Raw genomic sequence first — 19,732 nt, forward strand, 5'->3', positions numbered from 1 at the left:
TTTGACCTCCGGCCAGAGGCTGGAACATCGGGTCCCACCCCATGGCCCGTGACATTGAGCATATTTCCCTTTTCCTCTCAATGAACTGCCAGATTTTTAGAGCCAAGATCTTGTTAAGACCTTGGCTAAATGGAGTTTTATAAGAAGGCTTTGACTGTACCGTTCTTTTTGCTTTGCTTGGAACAGAACCAGGCATGCCTCCTGGTGTTGATGAAGCTAGTTTTTGAATGTTGTATACAAGTGAAATCCCTTTCTTATATCTTTCATTATAGTTGAATGATTATTCAGCGCAAATTTATTTCTATGTGAGAGCTCATGACCCACAGTAAGAGCATGTTTTGCTCAGATTTCAACATATTCTTTGTAATGAAAAACCTAATATAACTAGTGTCTTCTCTGGTCCATGTCCAACCAACAGTCTCTTTGAGTCATGGACTTCTTTCCAATGTGTGTTTTTCTCTATAGAGAAGAGAGACTTGACTGCAGCTACAGCCGGGCCCCCTTGGAGTTGTCTTTGCCCACTGTCAGATAATAATTACCCTCTAAGCCCCCTGCCTACTCTCAAAATGTTTATCCATGTCTGCGTTCATTCAAGGCTAATTAAATGCAGCTAAGGACCACTCAGAAAGGCTGGAGATGGAGGAGCAGTGTCAGGGCGGCACCTTCTTCCCTCTGACTGTCTTCACAGGCACTTCCGTTTGGCTGCCTGTTCACTGTCAAAGACTTAGCATTCTCTCCTGGTCCTGGAAATGAGCAATATTGTTCTTGGAATATATTAATTTTTTTTTATGATAAAAATACTGGAGATACAGTGGAGGTTGTTATAATGAGATTTCACCTATAGGATAAGTATTTGGACGAAGAATAAGTATTTGGATGAGGTATTTGCTTCCTAAAATCTCTGACATTTCTTCTGTTGTCTCATCTTTTCAAACTCTATGTTGTTGGTTTCTATTTGCATTCATCATAATTAGTTCAAATTCAGTTACGCTGATAAATGTTTATAGATCATCTACTACATACCATGCATTGTATCAGAGACACCGGAGTGATTTAGTTGACTTTTCTCCATTCAAGAACTTTACTGTTTTTTTTTTTTTTTTTAATATTTATTTATTTATTTGGTTGAGTTGGGTCTTATTGCGGCAGGCGGGCTCCTTAGTTGTGTCATGCGAACTCTTAGTTACGGCACGCATGTGGGATCTTAGTCCCCTGACCAGGGATCGAACCTGCGCCCCTGCATTGGAAGCACAGAGTCTTAACCACTGGACCACCAGGGAAGTCCCAAGAACTTTACTGTTTATCAGGCTAAAAAGCCAGGAACATATTCAGTGGTGATAGTGGGACAAGAACTATTGAAAAGGCAATTTGTAGGCAAACTCTCTACAGCAATTCTTGAGATATCATTGTCATGTGTTTATCATTTTTTATTACGAAAAATGGACAAGTAGCTGAGAGAATCATCAGGAATGTTTTTTCCTCCCGTTAAAACATTTTAAGGGACTTCCCTGGTGGCGCAGTGGTTAAGAATCTGCCTGCCAATGCAGGGGACACGGGTTTGATCCCTGGTCCGGGAAGATCCCACATGCCGTGGAGCAACTAAGCCCGTGTGCCACAACTACTGAGCCTGTGCTCTAGAGCTGTGAGCCACAACTGCTGAAACCCACACGCCTAGAGCCCGTGCTCCACAACAAGAGAAGCCACCTCAATGAGAACCCTGCTCACCGCAACAAAGAGTAGCCCCCCGCTCACCGCACCTAGAGAAAGCCCGTGTGCAGCAACCAAGACCCAAAGCAGTCAAAAAAAAAAAAAGGCCAGGGAAAACTGTGGCATTTCTCCAGGGTGTTACTGGAGCCGATTGTCAACAGTGAAGGCGGCTTATTAAACCTGAGGCTTTCCTCCAGCATACCCAGTTCCTCTGGCTTGTGCACTGGGGGCCACTTATCTGGAGTAACTGGAGAAACATCTTCTGATGAAATTTTATTCTTTTTGCAAAAAAAAAAAATAAGTTAATGTGCAAACTTTTTCTATCAGGTCAAACACCCCTTTGGGTCTTATGTCTTGTAACACATAGACTCTTGGCACTGATGGGTTTAATGTTATGATGTCAACTAGTAGACAGGTGCCCCTGATAGGTGCTTTATGTAGTTAAATGTATACTTTTGCTGGGTATCCATGTTCCAGCTGATGCCTGGGTGAATCACCCAGCTAGTGAGTGAGTCTAGCAAACCATCCAGTACCAGATATTAATGCAACTTTCTCATTCCTGGTTCTTTGTCGTTGATGCAGTAAATCTCATGAAAAGACGTGTTCTTTGTGGGGGAAAAAAGAAGTAAAGAGGACTGAAAGTGACAGTTCTGTCTAGACAGAAAACACACTTTTTATGGGGATGATGCAATAGAATTTGCACATTTGAGAATTTAAATAGATCTGGGGATGTGTCCACCAAGAGTTTACTAATACCTAACATTTGTTTTCTGCTTCACAATTTATATAGTGCTTTTATGTAACTGATTTTTCTTTTTCTTTGTTTTTTGGTATTCTTTTCCTGATTCCTTCCTTCCTTCCTCCCTCCCTCCCTCCTTCCCTCTCTTTCTTTATTTCTTTCTTTCTTTTTGTTCATTCTTTCTTTTTATGGTTTTGATCCTGCTTTGCCTGCCTCAATTATTGTATTTCTCATTTTACACAGCTAGCAAGTGGCAGGCTGTACTCAGGGCTTCTGAATCCAAAAGTCGGGATTCTGTGTTATGTCAGTTTAGCTTCCAGTATTTATTCCAGTTATAAACAACTTTAACTGTAATGTATAATATTAATATTGTAGTTAAATTCCTCTGAAGAAATAATTTAGAATATTTAAAAACAATTTTGATCAGATATTTGATTACATGAAAGTAATGAATGATTACATGAAAGAGTATACATAAAGTATACTCTTTAATAATAATTATATAAAAAGACAAATGTGGACTTTTCCCATTTAACAGATAATGCACACTGTTTAACTGGGTAAGAAAAAGTAGGATATATTAACAGAAATGTTAAAATTAGATATACATCTAGTACTTTAAAAAATATGGATCTGATGAAACAGATAATGAGGCATATTTTCATTTTAACCAGTGGTTCTTAATATAATTGTCTAGTATGGGTAAATAATATGCAATATATGGCTAAGAAGGGGACACTTTGAAACTGTATAATGTTAGAGCTTTCAGCTGAGTGAGGAAGACGACTGTATCTAAGTCAAGGGCGCACTAGAGACTTCTCCTAGCACCTCAACATGCTCTCTTTATAATTATTTGGAGGCTTTCAACTGTGTGTGTGTGTGTCTGTCTGTGTCTGTCTGTCGTTTTCCAGCTTAATTGAGATATAATTGACATATAACATTGTTTAAGGTGTAAAACGTGTTGATTTGATACACTTATATATTGCAGTATGATCACCACCATAGTGTTAGCTAACACCTCCATCACATCACATAATTACCATTTCTTGTTTGTGGTGAGCACATTAAGATCTATTTTCTAAACACTCTCAAGTATATCATACAGTATTGTTAACTCCATTCACAGTTCTGTGCATTATATCCCTAGAACTTATTCATCTTCCAACTGGAAGTTTGTACCCTTGACCAGCATCTCCCCATTTCCCCACCCCTCAGCACCTGGTAACACTGGTCCTACTCTCTGTTTCTATGAGTTCAGCTTTTTTAGATTCCCCCTGTAAGCATATCATACAGTATTTGTCTCTCTCTGACTTATTTCACTTAGTATAATGCCCTCATGGTCCATCCATGTCATAATGGCAGGATTTCCTTCTTTCTTATGGCTTCTTATGGTTCCATCATATGCATGTATCACTCCTGCTTTATCCATTTATCTGTTCTTAACCACAGCTTGGAAACCTTAGTTGGGGCTGCAGACTGGTACGGTACTCCCATCTAGTGGTGGTACATGTGAATTGCAGGATCAGAAGAAGCTGCCACCTTTAACTTCATTTCACATGACAGCAAATATGAGGCACCCTAAGTAGATGCAGATGCAAAGCTAGCTTTATATTCCATTTTAATTCCTTCTGGAGAGTAAAAGGGGCTTTATATATTATAATATTTATTTTCTAAATTGTATGAATTCTTAAATAGTATTGGATGCCTTTGCTAAGGCATTTAGTGCAGCTTACATTTTTTTCTGTATTAGAAACCCAAATTAAATGCTTGCATTTACAGCTCTGTTATAAGCACTTTAGAAAGATGATTATAAAATACAAAATTTTCCATAACATCATTTTTATTTTCTTTAATCTCTCATGTGGCAAAATATAAGAATGTGTATAAGAGGCCTACAGACACGGGGTATAGCTCAGAGTGCAGAAGGGAAACCAAGGGAAAACCAAGGGAGGTGGAGAGCTATTTGGGGGAAGCAGGGAGTTGTAGTAAAGGGGAGAGAAAATGGGAAGAGATGGTGGGAAGAATGGCGGCCGCCACGGAAGGCAGGGATGGGATTGACCCAGGCTTCAGATCCTTTCCTTCAGCCAGGGTTCCCCAGGGCCAGTTTGTGATTCTGGACCTTCATAGTACTAGTTTCTGCCTGGGTGGCCCTCTGTTTTCCTTCATCCAGCTAATACCTACGTATTTTTTCAAAATGCAGCTGGAATCACCCTCCTGGGGTGCTTCTAGTTGTTACCGAGATTAGATGGTCTCCCACAGCACACTGTAAATGCCTCCTCTGTGGCACTTGTCACACCATATTCTAATTCAGAATATGAATTAGAATTCATATTCTAATGAACTCACATGTGCTCAGAAACTGATTTCTCAACTCACACATGCTCAGAAACTGATCCCCTTCTTCTGGGGTGGGGCTGGGGACAACCCCAGGCCTAGATTAGCTGTCCCTGGTGGTGAGCAGCCTCCTTTCTGTATCCCAGTGCCATAAATACTACTTTCTATGCGTGGAAAACGTTGGGAAGTGCTCCTTTAAACAGTGATGTATTTGACTGTCTCCCAGCAAGACCTCTTAAGGCAGCCTAATATGTTGGAAGTTGAACTTGTACCCCAGACCCCTGGCTCACTGTTTCCAGACCTCTTCTTAGCCGCCTGACTGCCGGTTGTCACTCTCTTGCTGATTTCTGCTTCTCTGTGTGACCCCTGAACAGGGGAGTGCTCCGAGGCTCAGCCCTGGGACCTCTTCTCTGTCTGTCCTCACTACCTAGGTTAGTGCTTCTCGGACTGTAATGTGCCTTCTGACCACCTGGGATCTTGATAAAAGTCAGATCGGGTTAAAGTGGGTCTGGTCAGAGAGTCTTAGATCATCTCATTCAGTCTCATGACTTTTTTTTTCTTGCTCCTCTCCCCTTTCATCTCCTCTCCCCTTCCCCTCCTCTCTCCCCGCCTTCCCTCTCCCCTTTCTCCCCACCCTCCACCCGCTTTTGGCAATATATTTTTCTACATCTTTTACACACAGTCTGAGGACTTTTTAACACCATCTAATATGCTGTCAAGTCCCAAGTTTTATCCCCAGCATGGATCTGTCACCTGGATTCCAGGCTTACCTATCCAGACGACTACCTAAGAGCTCCATTTGGATAGCTAAAGAAACAATATTTTGAAAATCGAACTAATCGCTGCCACTCTGATGCCCTCTACGGGGCTTCCCTGGTGGTGCAGTGGTTAAGAATCCGCCTGCCAGTGCAGGGGACACAGGTCCAGGAAGATCCCACATGCCGCGGAGCAACTAAGCCTGTGGGCCACAACCACTGAGCCTGCGCTCTAGAGCCTGCGAACCACAACTACTGAGCCCACTTGCCACAACTACTGACGCCTGTGCACCTAGAGCCCGTGCTCTGCAACAAGAGAAGCCACTGCAATGAGAAGCCCACGCACCGCAACAAAGAGTAGCCCCCGCTCGCCACACCTAGAGAAAGCCCACATGCAACAACGAAGACCCATCGCAGCCAAATATAAAAATAAATAAATAATAAAAATTAAAAAAAGAAAAAAAGATGCCCTCTTCTCCCTCTCTGACCTTACTCCCTACAGCTTTCTCCTTCCTCCATTTCTTTCCGGCTACGAGGTCTCCTTACTTTTCCTCAAACAAGCATCACACGATGTTCCTGAACGATACAGTGCCTAAAACAAGAAAAAGAATTGAGAGGAAGATGATTCTTGCCATCATACTGATGATTTTTAATTGAATTTTTAAAATATATGCAATGCTGAAAGCAGTCAGCTTTGAAATACATGCCTCTTTGTCTTCATATAAAAGCAATATGCTATTTTGCTTAGTTTTATAGGCTGTATTTAGTCACAGTTTAACAAATCCAGTTGCCAGACTGAGTGCAATGTGCTAAAAAAAAAAAAAAAAGGGTTCCACCTCGCCCCTGTTATAACCTGCAGTGCCCCATCATCAACACCTACAGTATTTGTTCTCTACCGGCTTAGTGCTAACAGACCTGAATAGAGTTAGCATTGATTTGAAATTGTGTACTTACTGAGGATTCCATATGTGCTAGTTTATTATTTTTTTTAATTTAAGTAATATGGCAACAAGCTAAAAAATCTAACAGTATGAAAAGCTATATAGTGAGAAGCAAGGCTCCTTCCTGCCCCTGGTGTCCAACTACACCCACCTGTTAGCAGCTGACATGATGTCAGCTAGTAGTTCTTAAGCATTGATTTTTTTTTTAAATTTAAAATTATTTTGCCTATTTAGTTATAAGAATTGTTGACATTAGGAAGCAAGTGAAAACGCGTACTGTAATTTTTTAAACATCTTTAAAACAAATACTTATGATCAAATTAAATTGTCAAAATGACTGACATTCCGTGTACTCTCTAAATCTAGAATAGAAGAGTAGTTTATAGAACATCTTCCAGGGCAGAAGTCCCATTTTCTCCGAGTTCCAGAAAGCGGTCTCCTCCCTCAGTTACAATTCCTTGGTGTTACTCTGTCCTCTGAGCGTAACAGGCTCCAGGCTTCCTCTGCCCAGTTGCGTCCCCCTTCTCGTGTGCCGGCCCAGGGTCAGCTCTTCCTTTGAGTCTCACTCCATCTCTCGTGGTTACCCGCTCTCTGATTCAGTCTCCCTCTCCCTCGACTTAAGTCACCAGATTCCTTCTCGTCATCTTTTCATGTGCAGGAACTGACCTCTTCTTGCTTATCCTCCTTGTTGGCTTCCATGTAGGGCATACTGTTCAGTGGATATTTATTGAGTGAACTTACCCAGCTTCTTTATTGGCCTACATGGCTAAGAAGATGGATTTTGGTGTCAGATCCTGGTTCAAACATCAGCTCTGCTACTGATTAGTTGTTTGACTGGACAAGATGCATAACTTCTGGGCCCACACTTCTCTGGGCCCTTCTTCATTAAAATGTAAAAATCATGTTTTCAAGAATTTTTTAAAAAAAGAGAGAGTATTAATTGGTAAAACCTGCCTCAAAATCGAGTTTAAAATATGAAGCAAGCATCATAAAAATATTTATATTCTTTAACACAATAATGCCATTTGTAATAATCCATCCAGTGTATATATTTGGATAAATGCATGAAGTAAAATATGAAACAAACCACAGAAAATGGGCCTTATGGTAGTGCTTCCATGTAGAGTTCCTGTGAGGGTTAAACAGGATTATTTATACAGAAGGCTTAGCATAGTGGAAACAACCCAGGTGTCCATTGACAGATGGATGAATAAACATCATGTGGCACATTCATACAATGGAATATTATTCAGCCTTAAAAAGGAATGAAGTTCTGACACAGGCTACAACGTGGAGCAACCTTGAAGTCATCATGCTAAGTGATATAAGCCAGACACAAAAGGACAAATAATGTATGATTCCACTTGTATAAATATCCAGACTAGGCAAATTCATAGAGACAGAAAGTAGAGTAGAGGTTACCAGGGGTTGGGGCGGGCCTATCGGGGATTGTTGCTGAGGGATTACAGAGTTTCTTTTGGGGCGATGAAAGAGTTTTGAAAATAAATGCTGGTGATGATTGCATAACATTGCGACTGACTGATTAGTGATGCTGAATTGTACTTAGGTTAAAATGGCAAATTATGTGTTATATATATTTTACCAGAGCTTAGGAAATAATAGTGTCCTCTACCAAAAATTATTGAATTGTCTACTTTAAATAGGTGGATTAGATGCTCTGTGGATTAAGTCGGCAAAGGTGTTTAAAAAAGCTCAGCATAGTCCCTGACCCATGGTCAGTTCCTAATAAATGGCAGTCGTCGTTGAGTTGGTGGTTGATATTTAGTGAGCTTTTCAGTGTGATTCCAGTTTACGTTAGAGCAGTATTTAATGGCTAAATAAAAATGTTCGTTTAGCTTTTTCGCCAGTGGGTTCTCATTAATTTTCTCACATCTCATTTCTGTGCCCCAGAGTTATCGACTTAGGAGTCATGACTCCATGTGACAAGATACTGAAAGCTGCTCTCGACCACAAAGCAGGTACTGTGCAGCCGTGTTCCTGGGCATTTCAGTAAATATCATTTCCTCCCAATGTCTGTCTATCGGTGAATAGTCCCAGCCCATGTGGGATGGTGGGACATTCAGACATTCAAGTGCCAGCTCTGCCTCGGGGTGCTGTCATTGCTGTTTATAATGGAGGTCAAAGGGGTGACTAGGTAACCGTGAAACTCCTTTCTAGCTATGAGGAAGGGGAATGGGGACAGGCTTCTTAAAAGAGAACAGTTTTATTAGATTTTTTTCCTCTGTGTGTAGTTGCTTTTATGTTTCTTCTGACACTGTGACATGTTGAGTCTGGGAAATCATGAACTAACAATTGCGTGGCTTCCCGAAACTGTGGCAAGCATATTATCGCAACTTGAAGTTGCAAATCATATTTACTCCTGAAAGCAAACAATACATTGAAAACCCCCAGTCAGAAAAGAAGTCTCAGAATTAGAAATTAGGAATTTATCTTCTGTCTTGTGGTCTTTATTGCAAAGTTTTGAAAATGAGTCTTCATACTTTTCCTCTCATCCTCTTTCTCACTGTCCTTTTTTCTCTTTTTTTAAATAATAGATATAATTGGCCTGTCAGGACTAATCACTCCTTCCCTGGATGAAATGATTTTCGTTGCTAAGGAAATGGAGAGATTAGCTATAAAGATTCCGTTGTTGATTGGAGGAGCTACCACTTCGAGGTAAGTCATGCTAATGAGCTTTGTGCTTCCCTTAAATTCTCTTAAATGCCAGTGTTTATAAACAGTGATAAAACCTGACTTTTTTTCTTATGCATAGTGCATTGGCTCCTTATCATATAAATACATGAACTTTCCAGCCTTCACACCACGAGAGCCAGAATCATTTGGGGGCCTGCTGCAGGAAACTCCTCTGTCATCTACCCGCCTCTCCCTGTTTTTGGATTCCTTTGGCCTGCAGTCCTCTTTTCCTTCATCTTCTCACCTCCCAGTCAGTTCCTGAGACTTCTAATGAACACTTATCCTCTTGAAATCAAACTGAGTGGAGAAGCTGTGTTTTTTGGCACAAAAACACTGCTTGAACTTTAGCCCACTCTCTGTCTTGAAGCAGGTGTCTGACTGAATAATTACAGGTTCTCTTGAAGAAACTCCGACCTTGTAGTAGTTGAGATAGAAAGCTGACCTAGAGAGAATGAATCAGAGGATCACTTTGGGAAGTTGTTTCTGAAAGAGAGACCTTTGGGTCAAATAATTTAAAGAAGAGAAAGTTCAAATTTGGTCACATGATTATTATTCAGTTTGTCGGATTTCTCCTGGGGTCACGATCATAATGATGGTGACAGGTATGTTAATTTGGTGACAGGTATGTTAATTATGGGTATTAGACTTTTTAAAAAATTTTTATTTTATATTGGAGTGTAGTTGATTAACAATGTTGTGTTAGTTTCAGGTGTACAGCAGAGTGACTTAGTTGTACATACACGTAGATCCATTCTTTTTCAAATTCTTTTCCCATTTAGGTTGTTACATAATGTTGAGCAGAGTTCCATGGATATTAGACTTCTTATGACACATTCCTTATGCCCCATGTAGTTCACTTTGGCAGGGAGCAGTGCCCAGGAGGAGCACTGACCTTGATGGTCACACAAGCATGCAGTTTACCTTTCTGATACAAAATACTGTAGATGCGGGACAAAGCTATTCCAGAGTTCCTTTCACTCTGGAAACAACTGTATGTTAAGCCATTTGTATTAGGGATCTCCACAGAAACAGGATTAGTAAGGGGTGTGTGTGTGCATGCATGTGTGTGTGTGTGTGTGTGTGTGTATGTGTGTCCATACAGGGGGTGTGGGGGGAGGGAGGGAGGGAGAGTGATTGATTTTAAGGAACTGGCTTATGCGATATGGGGGCAGGTACGTCTGAAATCTGCAGGGAACGTGGGCAGACTGGAGGCCAGGCAAGAGTTGCTATTGCATCTTGAGTCCAAAGGCGGTCTGGAGTCAGAAGGCATTCTTCCTCTGGGGACTGCAGTCTTTTCTCTTAAGGTCTTTAATTGATTGGATGAGGCTCACCCACACGGAGGACAATCTGCTTTACTCAGAGCCTACTGATTTAAATGTTAATCATATCTAAAAAATACCTTCACAGAAATATCTAGATTGTTGTTTGACCAAAAACTGGGTACCATGGCCTACCCAAATTGGCACATAAAATTGACCATCCTTCCATTTATAACCTGAATGGACCATGTTCATGAGTAGTCAGGGTTCTATGTCATGTATCCACTAATTGCTTTTCATACTTGAAGGACTCAGTAGTGTGGCTATTGTTGCTCACATTAGAAAACTAGGTTTGCTTCTCCACGAAGGACTTACCCACTAGGATACTGACAGATCGTTCTCCAGGGATTTGACCAACCATCGATAACTGAGGTTTCAATGAGCGTGGTTGTGGGTAATTGATGATTATAGTGTGAATGTTCATTAGCTTAGCAAAGAGAATGGTAAGGGAATCTACAGATTATTGTCAAAATGAAAGACCTTTTAAAATCATGGTTGTAAAAGAGGATAAATAAATATTTAAATGAAAAGATGTAATGAAATGCATTATGAGTTATGTAAATGTGATGCTAGTTTCCAAATAAGAACCACTTTATGTGGACACTGCACTCGGGAGTTCAATACCAGGAAACCACATATTGCTACTTGTGCAAGTTGGAATGTTACCAATAGTTAATTCTACTATATCTCTTACCAAGTAAGAGCCACCAGATTAAAGAGGTTTCTTAAAAAATAACCGGAAGTAACATGACTAGCCTCTCGGGATACATCATTGGCAAACTTAGCCATAAAGGACTCTTATGGCTATGACTCTATACCAGTTATAACCTGGTATATCAAGTTAAAATTAATCAGATCAGAAATCACCCACAGTCTTAGTGCTATTGTAGAATATCTGTTCTCATCGTCTGGGAAACTGAATGTGTTCCTCCAAGGAGACAGAAATCTGGATCCCATGACCTCCTAAGGTCTCTTTAACTCTCTGATGTTTTGTTTCTCGATGAGCTTTTCTGGTTCTATTCTCTTCCATGCCTGTTGCAGTTTCTGAAAAATTATTTAGAAAATAAAAGCCAGTAGTGGTGCTTCCAGGTAACCATCCCCTTCTCCATTGTAGTGCAAGAGCAGCCTTTGAAAAACAGATTCTCGTGCAGCCTCCAGGAATGTCAGTGTAAAATTCCCCCTTCTGCCTTCATTTTAAAGTGGTGACAGTGGGTGAGGTCTCAGACCTGGAGGCTTGCTTCGTCAAGCCCTCTTATTTAAGTAAGCACTTCTGCTAAGTATAGCACTCATGTAGAAAAGTACACAAGTCACAGGTAAACAACTTGATGAATTTTTACAAAAATGAAACTACCCATGTAATAACCCCCAGATCAAGAAATAGAACATTAATGACACTCTGGGAACTTCACTGGATCCCCCGACCTAGTCATTCTATCTTCCATCACCACAGTTTGGTTTTGTCTGCATTTCAACTTTGTGTAAGTGGAATCCTACTGTATATATTCATTCTTCTGTGTCCCTCTCAACATTATGTCTTTAAGGCCTAAACTCATTATTACAGTAGTGTTTTTGTTTTTGTTTTTTTTCCCATTGTGGTATAATATTGCATTGTATTGTGCCCTCTGGCTTATTTATCCATGCTAGTGTTGGTGGACATTTGGGTTTTTCCAGTTTGGGGCTATTACACGGAATGCTGCTATGTATGTATTTCTGCCCTGAAGCAGACTTGCTGGGTCACAGAATATGCATATGGTCATCGGCATTAGATATTTATTCCAAAGTGATTGTATTAATTTATACTCCCACCGGCAATTATGAGATTTCCAGTTATTCCACACCCTTTTCAGTTTTATCCATTTTAGTGTGTGTGTAACAGTATCTTGCTAAGGTCTTCATTTGTATTTCTCTACTGACTAATGATGTTGAGTACCTTTTCATGTGTATATTGACCACTTGGATATGCTTTTTAAATTTTTTTTTTAATTAGGTATTCTGCCTTTTTTTTTCTTTTACTGATTTGTATGCATTCTTTATTTATATTAGAGACAAGACTCTTCGTCAGAAATATATATTGCAAATAGAGTCTTCCAATATGGCTTACCTTTTGCTGTCTTAGTGGTATTTTGGGTAACAAAAGTCCTTCATTTTCATGAAGTCGGATTTATCGATCTCTTTATGGTTAGTGCTTTTCGCATCTGTATAAGAAGCCTTCTACCCTGGGAGAATCAGCTTTGCTAGAAAGCATTCGGGAGTTTGAATGTCTCAGAAGTCATCTGAGAACGCTTATCGTCACCTCCTACAGACCTATGGAGGGCTCAGCAGAGGCCCAGTTCTTTCCTTTGCTGTTTTTGAGCAAATGGAGGCTCAGGACTTCCAAATTCTCATGAAAGCAGATCTGTGAGGGGAATAGCAGCATGGCTTTTCCAAACCTCAGGGGCCTGCGGTAGGCAGCATGAGAGAATTAGAACTGTACCCCCAAGACACGAAATGAGGCTTGAGGATGGATCCTTGGAGAGGCTGAAAGGGTTATACAGATTTGGGGTCATATGTGGGTAGAAATCTGCTTGGAATGGCCCTTTCTAACCTGTAGCTATAAGAGACTAGAAAACTGAATATTCTCCTGTCTGTAATACAGATGGTTTTGTATCACAAACGAGAAATGACTTTAATGGAAATCTGGCCCTTTTAGCTACAGAACTTCTTAAGGGCACAAGTCTGGCAGTTAGCTCTGAATTTTTAACTGGTTTAAAGCCAATAACTGCAAAATGTCTTTTTCAATTATGTTTTGTGTAGTTTAACTTGGAGAATTCAACAGGAAGTCACATTGCTCAAAGGTGGAGGTAATTTTCTGAGTTTTCTGTTTTTTTTTTTAAACTGCTATGAAGTAAGGTGCTGAATTACATAACTGATAATATTTTCCTTTGTATAGGATTTCAAGGAATGAATTTTACATGCTAATCTCACTCCTGATTCCATCTTTCTTTTTTTTTTAATAAATTTTTAAATTTAATTTATTTATTATTTTTGGCTGCGTTGGGTCTTCGTTGCTGCGTGCGGGCTTTCTCTAGTTGCAGCGAGCGGGGGCTACTCTTTGTTGCGGTGCGTGGGCTTCTCATTGCGGTGGCTTCTCTTGTTGTGGAGCACAGGCTCTAGGCGTGTGGGCTTCAGTAGTTATGGCTCGCAGGCTTCAGTAGTTGTGGCTTGTGGGCTCTAGAGTGCAGGCTCAGTAGTTGTGGCACACGGGCTTAGTTGCTCTGTGGCATGTGGGATCTTCCCGGACCAGGACTCAAACCCGTGTCCCCTGCATTGGCAGGCGGATTCTTAACCACAGTGCCACCAGGGAAACCCTCCTGATTCCATCTTAATTTTCCCATCCTTATTTCCCATTTTCTCTCATTTTTTCTCACCAAATTTTAAGTTTTGGTTTTGCTGCATTTATGTAAAACACTAGTTCTGAGATAGGGTGTGACATGAAATAAGTGCTTGGAGTGCTTGTTCTTTTTCAGAGTGTTAAAAAAGATCTTCTAAGGCTAACATGATCATGCCTATTTGGCAAGTGTGGGAGGTGACTAATTAAATCCTAAATGTTGACTAGTGACTTAGCAGAGATGGATTTGGGATTCAGCCTCAGCATTTAGCCCTTTGCCCTAGGTACATAGGAAGGGGAGGAGAGATTCCACTGTTTTGCATCTTTTCAGACTTCAGAAAGAAATCTTTCAGCTGGAGAAGTTCATGTAAATGGAAGCTTAGAAAAAAGTGGAATCAATGTCAAACTGGAAGCACTCTTTTTTTTAAGTAATGATGAGGTATTTTGTTTGTTTATTTTGGCTGCACTGCGCAGCATGGGGGATCTTAGTTCCCCAACCAGGGATGGAACCCTCACCCTCTGCAGTGGAAGCGTGGAGTCTTAACCACTGGACTGCCAGGGAAGTCCCCGGAAGCACTCTTTGATAGCTGGGCAAGCTCAAATTTCATGCCTGTGCTCATCCAGCTTGGACAGTGTTTGTGTTGGAAAGGAGCACTTTGATTTGTTTTGTTTTGTCTTTTTCAATCATGAAATCCATCCATTTCTTCTCAGTTCCCTTTTCCAGAGGTTCATCAAAGAGAGAATGGCCAGAATTACACTGAGAACCCTTGGATACTTAATAAATACCAATTATATTGATTTAAACATTTTAAATTTTACTGGCTGTCTTTAAAAGAAATGTCACTGAAGTTACATCAGGCTTAAAACATTGTTTCCTGGGGGAACTTCATGCAGAAGAAAGACTGAGGTATATTTGTGTGTCTCTAGTTGCTAAGGAAGCATCTGAGGAAGAGGACGCATACAGAGTCTAACTTGTTTTTTGAAACTGGAAGCAACTTCTTCTTTATAACTTTTCCTACTGTTTGAAAATCTTCACCCCCTCATAGACTACCCAAGGTATCTTCAGAATCTTTGGTCCCCAAGCACACAGTAGGCACAAAACGGGTCCTGAGGAGGCAGTGGTGTCCGTTAGGCGGCTCCAGGGCCGAGATGCAGCTCCCCCTGCTGGTGGGCCTCCCAGTCCAGAAGGCATCTCCTGTGCTAACTGGCCTAGGCCTCAACTTCCATCTCACAGCCCAGTTCTGGTGGATTATGGCTTTAGTCCTTTGCTTCCTGTTTATGCACAGAAATATGCTTAGAAAGGGGACAGGTGAAATGTTAGAGGTCTTGTCTGTCTCATTATGAATAAGTCTTTACAGCCTTCCCTTAGAAGCCTCTTATAAACACACTCACACAAATAATGCACCTTTAATATTCTCTTGGTTTTTAAAAATTACCTCAGTAATACACACTTATTAGAACATGTCAAACAATTCAGAGGAATGGAAAGTAAAATTTAGTCTCTCCCTTCCCACTTTCAGTCCCAGTTCTAACTTCCATATAACCAGTGCTGACTCTTTGATGTCTGTCTCTCCATGTTTTCTAAATATACAGACACTTATATGCAAGTTGGTTGGTTGGGGCAGGTTGAGGGTGGTAGTGTTTTGTTTTGTTTTTTATTTTTGGCTGCATTGGGTCTTCGTTGCTGCGTGCAGGCTTTCTCTAGTTGTGGTGAGCAGGGGCTACTCTTCGTTGTGGTGCGCAGGCTTCTCACTGTGGTGGCTTCTCTTGTTGCGGAGCACGGGCTCTTGGTGTGCGGGCTTCAGTAGTTGTGGCACGTGGGCTCAGTTTTTGTGGCGCATGGGCTTAGTTGCTCCACAGCATTTGGGATCTTCCCGGACCAGGGCTCGAATCCGTGTCCCCTGCATTGGCAGGCAGATTCTTAACCACTGTGCCACCAGGGAAGCCCTGTTTTGTTTCTTTTTTAAATAAAATTGTATTAAACATACTGTTTTGCTACTTTGGTTTTTCCTCATAAAGTAGCATATTCTGGACATCTTTCCAAATGAAAATACATTTTAGTTGAGGGGAAAGAATATGAAAGGATCTGACTTGGGGAAAGCTGCTGCTACTTTAAGGGGGAAGGAAAGAGGAGAAAAGACTGGAAACACTGCCCATATTGTGGAAACTACTGTTGTCACGCTTTTATGTGGAATTGTGGCAAAGTCCACACTTCTGTCCCAGCTTTAGGGTACTGGTTTAACTACAGTAGGGGAGGGTGTATACATTTTCAGTTCTCACTTTAATATGTTATGTTCCGTAATGAAATAGCAGATGTGTAGCCTATGCTATTGCTATAAACATTCAGCAGTCAGAGGGCAATTTTGCGGTAAAATTAGGTAATTTTAAGGATTAAAGGGTGTTTCTTCCTCAGAACTGACATTTTCAAGTTTGGCAAAAGGGATTTTGGGCTGAGCCAGTGTTAGGATAAGATATTGTTGCTTTGGCCTCTCTGTGTTACTTTGTGTTGAATTTATTTACGGTTCGAGGTTCCTTCCTACAAGTACCAGGTGGGCTTGGGGTGGAGAAGTGTTGGTGTCTTCCGGGGGCAGGGGGCAGCAGCTGGGGAGTGGCGCCCCATGGCCCCTGTCAGTGTCTGGCACTCCAGGGGTCCTGGCTGGTGGCCCAGCTCGTCTGCAGGAAGAAACTCCCCTTGACCTTTATGACAACAAAGTGCTGTTGCCCGGGCCGGTTGGCTCCCTTAGTTCAGAAAGGCTGCTAGTACAGAGAGCTGAGGACACCATCCTTCTCATTTTCTCCTAGGCTTCTGTGTAGTCTGGGCCCAAAATCCATGCCTTTTCCCCTTGGCTTGCCCCTCTTAGGGTGGGGAGAAAGTCATTCTCATTTTCCAAGGGAAATTTGGAGTTCAATATTTATAAGTACCTTAAAATCTTTCTCTGAAAAGCACTGTAAGAGCACATTATCTCTAATGGTTCTGCACAAAGACTTGTGGAGGAACTGTCAGGCCTGACGGATGTGTTTTTCTCCCTGACGCCTCTTTTCAGAACCCACACAGCAGTTAAAATAGCCCCAAGATACAGCGCGCCTGTGATCCACGTCCTGGACGCGTCTAAGAGCGTGGTGGTGGTAAGTGTGGGCCTCGCATTGTTTCAGAGCTGCTGTGAAGGGGCAACAGAGAGCGCTGAGAGTTGGAGCTGCTGTGAACGGGCAACAGAGAGCGCTGAGAGTTAATCGAAGGTGCTATAAAGGGGCAACAGAGAACGCTGAGAGTTATAGCTGCTGTTAAGGGGCAACAGAGAGTGCTGAGAGCTAGTGTTGCGTTGAAGGGGCAACAGAGAGCGCTGAGAGTTAGAGCTACTGTGAAGGGGCAACAGAGAGCGCTGAGAGTTAGAGCTACTGTGAACTGGCAACAGAGAGCGCTGAGACTTAGTCAGAGCTGCTGTGAAGGGGCAACATAAAGCGCTGGGTGTTAGAGCTGCTGTGAAGGAGCAACACAAAGCGCTGAGAGGTAAAGCTTCTCTAATCGGACAACAGAGAACGCAGAAAGTTAGTCAGAGCTGCTGTGATTGGGCAACAGAGAGCGCTGAGTGTTAGAGCTGCTGTGAAGGGGCAACAGAGAGCGCTGAGAGTTAGCTGCTGTGAAGGGGCAACAGAGAGTGCTGAGAGTTAGAGCTGCAGTGAAGGGGCAAAGAGAGCGCTGAGAGTTAGAGCTGCTGTGAAGGGGCAACACGGAGCGCTGAGAGTTAGAGCTGCAGTGAAGGGGCAAAGAGAGCGCTGAGAGTTAGTCGAAGATGCTGTGAAGGGGCAACAGAGAGCGCTGAGAGTTAGAGCTGCTGTGAAGGGGCAACAGAGAGCACTGAGAGAGCTGCTGCGAGGGGCAACAGAGAGCGCAGAGAGCTAGAGCTTCTGTGAAGGGGAAGCAGAGCGGTGAGAGAGCTGCTTCGAAGGGGCAACAGAGAGCGCTGAGAGTTAGTCGAAGATGCTGTGAAGGGGCAACAGAGAGCGCAGAGAGCTAGAGCTGTTGCGAAGGGGCAACAGAGAGCGCTGAGAGTTAGAGCTGCGTTGAAGGGCAACAGAGAGCGCTGAGAGTTAGTTAAAGCTGCTGTGATTGCGCAACTGAGAGCGCTGAGCGTTAGAGGTCCTCTTAAGGGGCAACAGAGAGCGCTGAGAGTTAGTCAGAGCTGCTGTGAAAGGGCAACAGAGAGCGCTGACAGTTAGTCGAAGATGCTCTGAAGGGGCAACAGAGAGCGCTGAGACTTAGAGCTGCTGGGAACTGGCAGCAAAGAGCGCTGAGAGTTAATCGAAGGTGCTATGAAGGGGCAACAGAGAGCGCTGAGAGTTAGAGCTGCTGTGAACGGGCAACAGAGAGTGCTGAGAGTTAGGCAGAGCTGCTGTGATTGGGCAACTGAGAGCCCTGAGCGTTAGAGCTTCTGTTAAAGGGCAACTGAGAGCGCTGAGAGTTAAGAGCTGCATTGAAGGGGCAATAGAGACCGCTGAGAGTTAGAGCTGCTGTGAGGGGGCAACAGGGAGCCCTGAGAGTTACAGCTGCAGTGAAGGGGCAAAAGAGAGCGCTGAGAGTTTGTCGAAAATGCTGTGACGGGGCAACAGAGAGCGTTGAGAGTTAGAGCTACTGTGACGGGGCAACAGAGAGCGCTGAGAGTTAGCTGCTGTGAAGGGGCAACAGAGAGCGCTGAGAGTTAGAGCTGTTGCGAAGGGGCAACAGAGAGCGCTGAGAGCTAGAGCTGCTTTGAAGGGGCAACAGAGAGCGCTGAGAGTTAGAGCTGCTTTGAAGGGGCAACAGAGAGCGCTGAGAGCTAGAGCTGCTTTGAAGGGGCAACAGAGAGCGCTGAGAGTTAGAGCTGTTGCGAAGGGGCAACAGAGAGCGCTGAGAGCTAGAGCTGCTTTGAAGGGGCAACAGAGAGCGCTGAGAGTTAGAGCTGCTGTGATTGGGCAACTGAGAGTGCTGAGCGTTAGAGCTGTGGTGAAGGGGCAACCGGGAGCGCTGAGAGTTAGAGCTGCTTTGAAGGGGCAACAGAGAGCACTGAGAGAGCTGCTGGGAAAGGGCAACAGAGAGCGCTGAGAGTTAGAGCTGCTGTGAAAGGGCAACAGCTAGCGCTGAGTGTTAGTCGAAGATGCTCTGAAGGGACAACAGAGAGCGCTTAGACTTAGAGCTGCTGGGAACGGGTAGCAAAGAGCGCTGAGAGTTAATCGAAGGTGCTATGAAGGGGTAACAGAGAGCGCTGAGAGTTAGAGCTGCCTTGAAGGGGTAACAGAGAGCGCTGAGAGTTAGAGCTGCCTTGAAGGGGCAACAGAGAGCGCTGAGAGCTAGAGCTGCTGCGAAGGGGCAACAGAGAGCAATGGGAGTTAATCGAAGGTGCTATGAAGGGGCAACAGAGAGCGCTGAGAGTTAGCTGCTGTGAAGGGGCAACAGAGAGCGCTGAGAGTTAGAGCTGCTGCGAAGGGGCAACAGAGAGCAATGGGAGTTAATCGAAGGTGCTATGAAGGGGCAACAGAGAGCACTGAGAGTTAGCTGCTGTGAAGGGGCAACAGAGAGCGCTGAGAGTTAGAGCTGCTGTGAAGGGGCAACAGAGAGCGCTGAGAGTTAGTTAAAGCTGCTGTGATTGCGCAACTGAGAGCGCTGAGCGTTAGAGGTCCTCTTAAGGGGCAACAGAGAGCGCTGAGAGTTAGTCAGAGCTGCTGTGAAAGGGCAACAGAGAGCGCTGACAGTTAGTCGAAGATGCTCTGAAGGGGCAACAGAGAGCGCTGAGACTTAGAGCTGCTGGGAACTGGCAGCAAAGAGCGCTGAGAGTTAATCGAAGGTGCTATGAAGGGGCAACAGAGAGCGCTGAGAGTTAGAGCTGCTGTGAACGGGCAAC

General features: G+C 43.1%; 1 protein-coding gene across 4 annotated transcripts in view; it reads left to right on the forward strand.

Moving 5' to 3' along the window:
• Positions 1-19,732, forward strand: part of MTR (5-methyltetrahydrofolate-homocysteine methyltransferase) — a 116,131-nt gene that overhangs the window by 70,782 nt on the left and 25,617 nt on the right. For all 4 annotated transcript variants that reach the window (XR_450040.3, XR_450041.3, XM_028163753.2 and 1 more), the window contains exons 23-25: positions 8,388-8,455; positions 9,032-9,152; positions 16,901-16,982. Coding sequence is in view for 2 of the 4 variants with exons in the window: in XM_028163753.2 (XP_028019554.2) it covers positions 8,388-8,455; positions 9,032-9,152; positions 16,901-16,982 (271 nt within the window). In the remaining 2 variants the exon portion in view is untranslated. The remainder of the gene's footprint in view (positions 1-8,387; positions 8,456-9,031; positions 9,153-16,900; positions 16,983-19,732) is intronic.

This window comes from Balaenoptera acutorostrata, chromosome 16 (genome assembly GCF_949987535.1).
Source record: "Balaenoptera acutorostrata chromosome 16, mBalAcu1.1, whole genome shotgun sequence".
Taxonomy (NCBI): Eukaryota; Metazoa; Chordata; class Mammalia; order Artiodactyla; family Balaenopteridae; genus Balaenoptera; species Balaenoptera acutorostrata.